The following is a 12192-nucleotide window of genomic DNA, read 5'->3' on the forward strand; positions in this document are numbered from 1 at the left end:
TTTTCACTACTTTCTATACACAGACATAGATCTTTCTTCAAACTCCACTACTCATTTATTTTTCTAAAACATACTTTGTCTATTTCCAGTTTCCATGTCCTCAACGTTCTCTCCACAGGATACACTCCTACCTCACACTTTAATCCTTCCTACCTACACTTCAAAACCCAGCTCAAGTGCTACCTTCAGCATGGAGTCTTTTCTGAAGGTCCCTGCAGGTATGTCTCCGCATCCTCTCAACTTTCGCTGAAGTCTGATCGTGCATGAAGCTAAAACCACCACTTCTTTATGTCAGGAATAATACTTGCCCTTGAGGAACTCACATGAATCTATACCCACACATATGTAGCCGATTACAAATCATACAGGACAAGCCAGACGGACATGCTTAGCACACAGTATTCATGCCACAAATACTTGTTGAAAGAATGATTATTTGCATATCATGAATATCCCAAAAGTCATTCATATATAACTATACAAATAAGGTCGTAATCTTTGTAGATTAAAAAAAAGAAGAAGAAATTTTACCTTTTCAGTTGTAAGAGGTTTTGCAGGCTTTTCTGGCTCCTTTTCTCTCTTTTTCTCTTCCTTTTTTTTTTCTTTTTCTTTCTAAAACATAGCCGAAAGTTTTGATAAGTTTACTTTTTAAAATATGTTAGCTCTTAACACATTTTTATTTTATTAGTTTGAGTCATCATTTGAAAAGGGTACAAATAAATATTCAATGATGACAACATCCAGTGATACTGAGATGTAAAAGTAAGCACAGCAAATTCATACTCTCATTGAGTATGTTGATAACACAATAAAGAATAACTTTTCTAAAAAAGAAATACAGAAGTGAGACAATTTAGAACTTCTTTGATATTTCAGAGTTTGTTTTAAAGAAATGAGACCTCTATTCAATAAATTCTCACTGCATCTTTACATAAGGTCAGGCTTTCTAACAGCAACCATAAAGCTGAAATTTGAATACAAAGAAAAAGCAAACTAACTGATGGAACAGAATTCTTTATCACACAGATGAAGACCAATTACAACATGTAAACATGAGGAGAAAAGGGTAAAAACACTTTAATTTTTTAAAATAACACAAAACATTTTCAGTCTGTTACCACAGCGTTGTGATTTTTAAAAGTGCAAATACAATAATTTTCTCATGAAAAGAATGTTGGAGATAGCGCTTGGGGACCAGAGCCAGCCAGTTGGCATATTTAATCCAACCCAGTCTAGATAAACTATACTGGTATTATAATGTTCACAATTTCCAAGAAGGTTGAAATAGGATATAATAATAAAAACTTAAGGTCCATAAAGATGCCAAAAAAAGGAAAATGAAGTAAAGATTAAACAAAGAGCATTCATAAGGCATGTAGAGGGAAAAGATGCCTAGAAACCTAGAACTGGGTGATACTGCAGCTGAGTGCTGACCTAGTTTCCTGGCAGCAAACATGAAAGATAAACTGGTGAACCTAGAAAAGGCAGAATAATAAACACATGAAACTTAGTCAAAATGCCTAGAGGTCGCATTTGCACCTGTGCCTTTAAAAGGGCGTCTGACACCACCTCTCTCAAGAGTAGAATTTTTGCTATTTGTAAATCAAGAAAGCCAACAGCGGCAATTCCTAGGCCATAATGTAAGAGATATTATTAAAGGTCCTATGGGCCAGGCACTGTGATAAGCACCTTATTGTCTAACTTAATTTTTACAGTGATGTCTGGGGAAAAAGTCATTATTGTCATTTTACAAATGGAGAAACAAAATCTCAGGAAAGTAACACACAGAGCTAATCGTAGTAGGGCCGAGGGGCTGTGGGGCCCAGACTGTCAAGCGTCGGTGCTCCCTGCCGCCCAGCGGAGGGCTGCCGTCTATGCAGTTTTTCTTCCCCATGGGGACAGCTAACGCTTACTGGGCCCTTCCCATGTGCCAGACACCATATGACTCATTTAAATCCTCACAACAACCGTATGAGGTAAGCAGTATCACTGCCACTGTGTAAGTGAAGAATAAACAAGATGTGCAAAAATCCTTCATATATTGCAAAATGCTTTCCAGATATTAGTCAAGTTTAGGGAAGAAGGCAATGTGGCTGATCATTCTCACTACTATGCTAGGGATGAACAGTTCTGTAACTGCTCAGAGCTCTCAGTCATTTCTCAAGGAAGTCACCGTCATGAGATGGGGGAGAAGCCAGTCTTTCTAATCGCTATGATTGGTGGGCACATCTGAAATCACCAACAATAAAATAAATTAGTTAGCTATGTTTAACAGAGGGAGATGCTCTTGAACACTGGAATTTCAGCTGTCAAAATATGGCTGTAATCTACTGATGCCAGCAGCGGTTTTAGAACACAGGCTTTGAAGTAACGTTAAAAACATGGGCTCTAGGGCTTCCCTGGTGGCGCAGTGGTTGAGAGTCCGCCTGCCGATGCAAGGGACACAGGTTCGTGCCCCGGTCCGGGAAGATCCCACATGCCGCGGAGCGGCTGGGCCCGTGAGCCATGGCCGCTGAGCCTGCGCGTCCGGAGCCTGTGCTCCGCAACGGGAGAGGCCACAGTGGTGAGAGGCCCGTGTACCGCAAAAAAAAAAAAAAAAAAAAAAAAAGCTGCTGAAAGACCAAAGAGTACTGTGAGAAGCTAAGTTGCTTTAAACTATTTTCTCATCAAGAATAAAACACAGTGGTGTTTGGTACTGTAAAACAGTAGTTCCTGAAACTTGGTTACTATATATCCAAATGATATAGTGAAACAGGAGACCTCCTGCAAAAGAAAACTGGAATGAATGCTCACGTCCTACAAGACGGAGAGAAGTACATCTTGGGTTCATTATAATCAAACTACACTTGAGTGATTTAATTAAAGATACGGTCTCTAAAATTTTTTATGCACTCTTATCTTAAAAAGTTGGGAGCATATATACTCTACCACATGTACGTATGTATTTATAAAGCACATATAGCACTATATTATACATTACAAAACATACATAAAAATAGAAATTTTAAAAGGGTAAGAAAAAGAAAGCACGAAAAGACATTCTAGTGGACTCTCCTGTGGGACTCCCCAGTGTCTAAATGCTATCAGGCACGATGATTAGTGCTCAGCTGGATCAGACCCCTGCTTTCTAGGACCTGGCGGCAGGCACCACACAGCACAGACACGGAAACTGAGGGCTTCCACCCTCTGGACCAGGTGTCGCTGCCATCCTTCCACCTCCTCGTGGCCACCTCCACCCTCCTGTGGTGCTTCATCCCTGGGCCTGCCTGCTGACCTCTGACCCCTACAACACTCTGACCTCTAAAGCCTGTTCACCTCCAACCATGCCCTTCTTGCTCCAAACTGTCCGCCACTGTCCCGGGGACCTCCCCTTGCTCTGCTAACTCTTCAGTGCACCCAGCTTTCCACTCTCATGGCTCTCCCCGGGCTGCCGCCCCCTCCCCCCTTCTCCGACCCGGATCTCTCCTCTGGCCTATGGACCTGTGCATCCAAGCCCTGACCAGATACCCAGACGTCCCGCCGTCACCTCACACGCAACACACCCAGCGTTTAGTCCCGCCCTCCCTGCTCTCTCCTCATACCCGCTCAGCCCGGATCCCTTCTCACCGGGCAGCGCTGTCATCTACTGAGGTGCTCGGGCCCGAAGCCAGGAGCCATCCAGGCTCCCAAAGCGCCTCCCCAGCCCATTGATCACAGACCCCACAGGCTCGACCTTCTCGAGACCTCTGACAGCTGCGCTCGCCCTTTCACTCCCTCTGTCTCCACTTTAGCACCCCGCCCACCATTTATTCATGGACCAGCGCAACAGGTCCTCAAGCCTTTCCGCACCCATCCGCACGAAGTTGGCTCTCCGGAGACAGTGAAGCAGAGTGCTATGACCTGAAAATCCGATCTGGATACTCCTTCTGCCCCTGAAACTCATCAAAGTGCCAGGGCCTTCAGGACGAAGGCCAAACACGCCAGCAGGCTCACAGGAAGCCTCCTCTCCGCTTCTCTCCCCGGCCCACGCGTGTCCCAGCCATGCCCTTCTCCCCGCAAATTCCCAGTCATCCCGCCCTGCCCACGGGCTTTTCTCCACAAGATGCTTTCTCTGCTTGCACTGTGCCCTAGTCCTCACAGCTAATGTTTATGAAGAGTGTAAGACGCATCAGAAGGACGCCTGCTGCGCTCAGAGCAGCACCGTGAGCGCACGGCAATCGCAGCACACGTTCTGCCGCGCTAGAAACCTCTGTAAAGTTCTCCGTTTTCCTCTGTTAGATGGAAGCTACTCCAGGGCAGGGAGACACACCTTGTTTACCTTTGTATCCCCCGTGTCAAGCACACCATTTATCAAGGAGGAGACACAGAAACACTGTGAGATGAAAGGATGTCTCAAGCTAATTCCCTAAGGTCAGGATGAGAACAAAAAGATACACAGTCAAAAAAATTAAAAACCTTCAAATATTGGAAGGCATGACTTTACAAATCCATAATAGTAGTACCGTGCACCCTAACCACCCCTATCCCACACACACTCCAACAATCATCACTGATGATTCTACACTCCTACGTTTCATCTATGTGATGGATACTATTGTTTAAAAAAAGAAACTTGACATTAACTTTCTTCAAGTGCTTATAATAACAGAAAGAAAACATTTTTAACCAAAAACCTTCCAAATAAATCAAAGAATTCAAGAGCAACTACAGAAAAGCTCCTTTAAGCATAAGGTGGTAATGGAAACAACAAAAAACTAATTACTTATTAAATGCTGAGATATATCTACGGTAACAATAAATTAGTCATTCTGAAATTAAATGCAGATTAAAACCCTGTGATCCTACCTGTGGCATAGAAAAGTATTCTTGTTGTATTTAACATTTTTAATACTGGCGACCGTTCAAGACATAAACAACTATTACAGCATCCCAAACGATGGCACATTTACCACCGAGTGCTATGGAATGAGGCTATAGCTAAAACACTACTACCATACCTCCAATTTGTTCTTCTCAACAGCAGCTTGTAGAGAAGGAGAGGATACCAAAGGCTGAAGAGGAGCATCAGAGGAGGAAATCTGTGGAATGCAGATGGAAAGTCAGGAGAAAAAAACAAAAAGAAGACAATCAGAATTATAGGCACAGGAAAGAAACACACACTCGTGTATTTCAGAGATACAGAAGCACTCAGAGGTATGTTAAATGAAAATAATGCATCAAGAGAAAAGTCTTGCTTTCTAAATGCTTCCATGTGGAATTTCTATAAGTACTTACTACAGAAGAGTGTACGATTTAAAATGGATTTCACTATGACATAAATATAAAATGCACTCAGACAAGATCATCCCCCCGCAAAGTACGTGAAGAACAACTAAGCGTCACTGGTGGTTCCCTTTCCATCAGCGCTACTGCCAAGGTGCTCATGCTCTGAAGAGAAGACACACCGTTCCAAGTGGCCGGAGAGCACGAGCGAGTTCTCGTTCTTACCGTAACTGCTTCAAGAATGGAAAATAACACAGAGCTGAAACAGTAAAAGTCAACTCAAGTTTTAATCAACTGTTTAAGAAAACAGAAAGAAGGATGGGAGAAAAAAAGAGTGGATTAATGGAGCATAACAGCTGAGCAGCAGACAAGACTTATCGTGAAGCCACTCCTACACTTCCTTAAGCTCCGTGCACACACACACCATCACCAGGGCTGCCCTGGCTGAATTACCCCAAAGCACTATGAGACAGTTACATATGCAGCAAAGGCAATTTATACATGGAGACAATTTCGTCTAAAAGCCTTTTCACACATCTGCCTACCCAATTCCTACATGCGTGGTTCATCACTTTAAAGTAAGCGTTATCTTCCTGCCCTCTTTACTGCCAAAATATAACTGAAATACGTTTACAAAATACGTAGTAGATCTTTGGAGCCATAAAACTGACATCTCTATATTGCCCTACCATACCAACAGTGCCTACGAGGAATCTTTAAAAATAAAAGGTGCGATTATAGAAAGGTCATTATGATGTCAAAATAACAGTGTGAGATGACAAGTCCTCATTCGAATCTGCTTGTTACTGAGTTAGTTACAGCCGCAATTCTTGACTCACAACCCAAGCCCATAATCTTTAGGGGCGTTTTCCCCGGCACACTGTTAGCTCTGCTAAAAGTATGCAAACTAGCCATTCAGTAACTACTGACTGAAATTACACGTAGAAGAAAATATTAAAAAAGACAAATTGTGCCTTAAAGCGCAGCTTCAAAGCTGGTTTATCCCACTGGACATTTACTTGCTAGAGCTATGTAGAAAACAAGAGATTAGAAAAAGCACATAAAATCACTTAAGATAATAACCTGTATCATAAAGACCATTTTTGCCCAAATTCATGTAAAAGCTGAACATAAAAATGTAAGAGAGGAATAGGGACACTTAATATGTCGAGTGTTACTAAGTCAACATAATTCCCTGTAAAAGTGCTTGTTCTCCTTTTCAGAGGATGATAAACTGATTTGGCCACTTTTAAAATTCAGAAGGAGCAACATAAGACTATTCAATAAATATCAGTCATTTAACAAAGCATTTTAATGCAAAAATAAAAAAGCATTAATACTAAGTTCCAGCTAGGAAAAAACAGAGATGCTTGTTCAGTAGGGTACACATCTGAAAAGTCAATGGACAAATCCACAGGTGAATGTGAACAGACTGGTGTACCCATAAATCAAACTACTATCAGCCAATAAAAAAGGGATGGTCTAATAGTACACATGAAATCAGGGGTGAATTTCAGAAACATGCTGAAAGAACCCAGACATCAAAGAGTAAACAGGGTATGATACCATTCATATGAAGCTCCAGCAGAGACAGGTATAATCTACCGTGATAAAGAGCAGATCAGTGGCTACCTGGGCCAGGGGTGGGAGGCCAGGGGCACAAAGCGACCTTCTGGAGTGAAGGAAAGGGTCTACGTGCCAATCGACTGTGGTCGTGCTTACATAGAGTATTTATTTTCCGAAACTCATTGAACTATAACTTAAACTGTCTGCCTTGTATCGTATGTAAATTCTACCTCAGTAACATTGATTTTTTAAAAAGTCGATGAGCGGGGTAAGCCCCATCATGCGAGCAAGGAATGAAGAACTAGAGTCTACACGTCTTGCTTCAGCTGGAAGCAAGAGACACGACAGAACAGAGAGATGGGGGAGAAGCAAAAGGCAGGTGGGGGGAGGAAAGAAAAAAACGCAGAGGCAAGAAAAACCAGGCGCTCATGTGTTCCTTCCAAATCTCTACAAGTGCTGCCCACCACCCCTGCACTGACCACCAGCAGGGACCCGCCGGCCTCCAGCGCCTGGATGAGCACTCCTCACGGGTCGCCTTGCCCAGGTCTTGCTCTTCTACAAACTGTGACGATAGCAGATGCAAAGGTGATCAGCACCTAGCCCTACTTAGGAGGCTTGAACAGTTCACACACATTATACAAGGCCAGAGTCTAAACCCCTTAACCAGACCACAGGTCCTCTGCCCGTCCCTGCCTTCCCTGACCTGCGACCAGGCATCTAGCCACACGCGACTCCTCTGGTGCCAGCGCTCCAGTCTCTGCCCCAGCCTCCAGGGGTCTCGGCTCCTGCTGCTTCCTCTGCTGGAAGCACCCATGCTCCCAGCGGGTCCCACCCGTCCTGACATGGCCTCCTCCAGGAAGTGTCCCTTCATCCTCCAGTCTCCTACAACGCTTCCCTCTGGCAGACATGATCATGTGATGTCCAGTACAGAGGCGATTCGTTATCGGTATTCTTCGTTCATCTGAAGTTCTCTGAGACAGACGTTGTTTCTCTTCTGTTCACCATCTCCAGCATGTGACATTCAACAGGTCTCAATAAATTTTTTTTAATTGACGAAAAGGAAACAGGAGGATGAGAGCATCTCAGAGGCACAAGCAAGAGGAGGCCCCACATCAGCAGTTCTCACTGTCCTCTGAAAGGGCACTGGCTTGCTCACGCACTTCTCTGAAATCTTATGTAAGTTATCTATTGGGGTGGCCAAAAGGTTCGTTCAGTTTTTTCTCCAAGATGGCTCTAGTAGCACTTAGTTGTCTTTAACTTCATTCAAAACAATTTTGTTAGGTTGTACTGTGACAGCTGTCACATCAGTGTGCATTTTAAAACACATCAAAATTGGTGAACTTTTGCGTAACCATTTTAATACTGAAGATGGAAGAAAAAAAACATCCTTTCGGCACATTATGCTTTATCATTTCAAGAAAGGTGAAAACGCAACTGAAACACAAAAAAAGATTTGTGCAGTATATGGAGAAGGTGCTGTGACTGACTGAACATGTCAAAAAAGTGGTTTGTGAAATTTCATGCTGGAGATTTCTCGCTGGACGATGCTCCACGGTTGGGTGGACCAGTTGAAGTTGACAGCAATCAAACCGAGACATTAATTGAGAACAACCAACATTACACCAAGCGGGAGACAGCCGACATACTCAAAATATCCAAATCAAGCGTCGAAAATCATCTGCACCAGCTTGGTTATGTTCATCGCTTTGATGCTTGGGTTCCACATGTTAATGGAAGAAAACCTTCTTGACCATATTTCTGTGTGCCATTCCCTAATGAAACGTAATGAAAATGTTCCGTTTTTAAAACAAATTGTGATGGGCGATAAAAAGTGGATACTGTACAATAATGTGGAACGGCAGAGAGCGTGGGGCAAGGGAAATGAACCACCAACAACCACATCAAAGGCCGGTCTTCATCCAAAGAAGGTGATGTTGTGTATATGGTGGGATTGGAAGGGAGTCCTCTATTATGAGCTCCTTCCGGAAAATCAAAAGGTTAATTCCAACGGCTCCGAATGAGACCAACTGAAAGCAGCACTCAATGAAAAGCGTCCAGAATTAGTCAACAGAAAACGCATAATCTTCCACCAGGATAACACAAGACCACGTCTCTTTGATGACCAGGCAAAAACTGTTACAGCTTGGCTAGGAAGTTCTGATTCATCCACTGGATTCACCAGACATTGAACCTTCGGATTTCCATTTATTTCAGTCTTCACAAAATCCTCTTAATGGAAAAAATCAATTCCCTGGAAGACTGTAAAAGGCATCTGGAACAGTTCTTTGCTCAAAAAGATAAAAAGTTTTGGGAAGATGGAATTATGAAGTTGCCTGAAAAATGGCAGAAGGTAGTGGAAAAGAAGGGTGAATACGTTGTTCAATAAAGTCTTGGTGAAAATGAAAAATGTGTCTTTTACTTTTACTTAAAAACTGAAGGCACTTTTGGCCAACCCAATACACTCATTGTCAAATTCAGAATTTATTTTGTAACTAGATGATAATTCCATTTCACTGGATTCCAGTACTTTTATAGAGAGAGGGGACAAGACTTTGACCTTGAAAATGGCGCTGGCAAAGGCAATCGTCATGCTTTACTGTCCCTCTATTCCCCACCCTTCTCTCCCCCACCCCCAGCCATGAGAGAACACGAAGTGGGAACTCAGTAAAGATCTCCTTCGGGAATAGGAGCTAACGTCCTCCCTTCAATTATTCTTAAGACCAGAGGTTCTTCTCTAGGCCACCACCGAAGAAACTCCCAGAGTAATCCAAGTGTACAAACGCACCTACTGCAGAAGGAAAACTGACCTGGTAAAACAGGTTTCCAACTACCACGTTCCAGGATAAGGTGAAAAAGTATCAAGTATTCTAAAAATACCAGTACAATTAGTTGAAGGTGGTAAGGCAAAATGCTCATCTATCTTTTCAAGAAAAGATCACATTATTTTCTTGATGATTTTTTCTTCTTACTCTCTCACCCTTTTTGACAGAATAATGTTATATAATAAAAATCTGGTGCTTCAAAATGCTGAAAAATACCTTATGGATTAACTGTAAGCAATACATCACTTCAAACCCATTTTGGAAATTCTTGAATATATTTTCCAAGTGAAGATTTGATCACGGCAGTTCTCAAATGGGCTGTCTCATGACCTTTCAATACACTGTGAAGCTTTACTTTTTCAGGAGTTGAGAAATCATTTAAAAAATATAGTTTCCAAAGCAAATTACCTTCCATGGTATGTGTTAGGTACAAAAGCTGAAAATACATTTACTGAACTAAAGTCATACAAAAGAAACCATCGATTAAACGCATCAGTAGGAGAGTTAAAAGACTTTTTGACAAGCTTAACTCAGTAACCATAGCCACCAGATATGTAGAAGAAGCCTGAATTTTAATATGCTAACTTTAAAATCATTGGATAAGTCACTAAGAAATGCAGAATTCTGGAGAAATTTCAAATAGAAGTCCTATAAATGCCACATCAGTCGCCTGGCAGCCCATAATTTAAAAAGGGCTGACTGAAATGTGGCAGTATTAATCCGACAGAACTCAAGTCAGTGGTGCCAATGAGATACAGCCTCTGGGCAGCGTGTGAGCCCGGCGGTTTCTAGCCCCACCCGCCCCTGCGCTTGGGCCCCTTTGCTCCTGCCCCCCTCCCTCCCCGCCAGGCGCTCCTCCCAGGAGCTCCTATGTGTTAAGCGCTCCTGTGCCAGGCACACAACAGAAATGCAGCGGGCCCTACCTTATTTAACTCCCATAAGAATACTGTCAGAAGTGGATGCCGTGATCATCCCTATTCCACAGAAGAGGAAACTAAAACTGTAACAAGAAGAAGTAACAACAACAACAAAAGCCCAACTTGAAACTGCTATTTCAGGGTAATCTTAAATCACCACCTGATCATTCATCATCTAAGTTTCTCATCCCTATCAGGAAGGACATCTTAAAATTTATTGCAATTCACACTGTCTTAAAATTATTGCTCATTTATATTAATGAATTATATAATCACCAGTTAACTGTAAACAGAGCTTAATGAAATTACTAGTGCTAGCTCTTTTATTATAATACAGTACAGAAACATTGTTTCCACAATTTCTAAGTTGAAATAACGGATTTAATTTTACTTTTGTTGTGCTAAATACTAGTCTTTATACATATATAGATACACACATATAAAACAAAATAAGTGAAAGTTTTCCTGTTTTTAAACTTTTATATAATACTCAATTATATGGCAACTGATTGGAATAGTAATTTCATGTGAAATTCAGACTGGAGAATTAAAACCTTTGTGTGATGCAAACTCAAGCATGTACTCAAACTGCTTTCAAGAGGTTACTTGTGAGGGATGAGAAGTGGCAAAGGAGGCAAGAAATATGTAAGATAAACTGAAACAAGAACAAGTGAGTGCTCATTTTAAAGCTACCAACTCCCAGCAACTATTAGCTGTTTTTCCAAGACAAAACTGAGCCAGTCAGGGGTAAGGATTAAATAGTTAGAGTTACCTATACATTTTCCTGGTGCAACAGATTTTCTTTTTGATGATTATAATAGCAAATGAATCACGTGAGGATGGAAGTATGTGGTGGGGGAAGCGAGGGGGTGGTGGGGAGGGAAAGAAGAGGCGGGGGAGAGGGGAGAAGAGGAAGAGCGAGGGGGGAGAGGGGAACAGAGAAAAGTTGCTGCTGGAAAAGGGCAAACAACATGGCAGAGCTCAACCTCATCTGCTCGATACCTGCTAGATCTCCTAAGAACTCACCTGATCAGTGTTGCCAGCTATGCTGCACCACTACTTACGGGGAGTGAGGGGCGGACAGACAGGACAATTTCTGTACTCAGTTTTTCAAATGTCCCCTATCACTCATTCATTAAGGAATACCAAGGAGGGCAGACTCATTCTGCGTCCCCGTGGCGGGAGAATTCTAAGGTGGCCACCAAAATTCCCACCCCTGGTTTACACACCCTGTATTTTAAAATGATTTCTTAGAATTTCATATAAAAATGTATTACTTATGCTTTAAAGTTTGTCCTTTTTCCCCCACAATGCTGTAAGTAAACTTAATTTCATGGATGTGATAAGCATCACTCTCAATATTGTCAATTTTTACTGATTTTTCAAGAGATTTCCTCTCCTACACCCACTGTAAATGCAGCCTAAACTCTATCAAGGGTACCTTTGCTCCAAAATATACATTAATCATACTTTAAACATTGTTTTAGAAGATTTTTTTTAATGGTCAGAGACCATGTATTACAATATCCTTACTTTGTTAGTATTTGGTTGAATTTTTTAGTATACTGCTTCTCCATACGGACTGAAAAGGAAAACCAGCTTATATGCAAAATGAGAGGAAATTATTGTCTCTAAATTGCGTGACA

The 12192-nt window shown here is 42.0% G+C and overlaps 1 protein-coding gene across 5 annotated transcripts in view; it reads right to left on the reverse strand.

Moving 5' to 3' along the window:
- Positions 1-12192, reverse strand: part of SMAP1 (small ArfGAP 1) — a 150110-nt gene that overhangs the window by 60985 nt on the left and 76933 nt on the right. For 4 of the 5 annotated variants that reach the window (XM_060167543.1, XM_060167539.1, XM_060167541.1 and 1 more), the window contains 2 exons: positions 4977-5057; positions 532-612 (listed from right to left, as the gene is read on the reverse strand). In XM_060167543.1, the coding sequence (XP_060023526.1) occupies positions 532-612; positions 4977-5057 (162 nt within the window). The remainder of the gene's footprint in view (positions 1-531; positions 613-4976; positions 5058-12192) is intronic. The other variant, XM_060167540.1, reaches the window with a different exon arrangement.

The sequence above is a fragment of the Lagenorhynchus albirostris genome, chromosome 12 (genome assembly GCF_949774975.1).
Source record: "Lagenorhynchus albirostris chromosome 12, mLagAlb1.1, whole genome shotgun sequence".
Taxonomy (NCBI): domain Eukaryota; kingdom Metazoa; phylum Chordata; class Mammalia; order Artiodactyla; family Delphinidae; genus Lagenorhynchus; species Lagenorhynchus albirostris.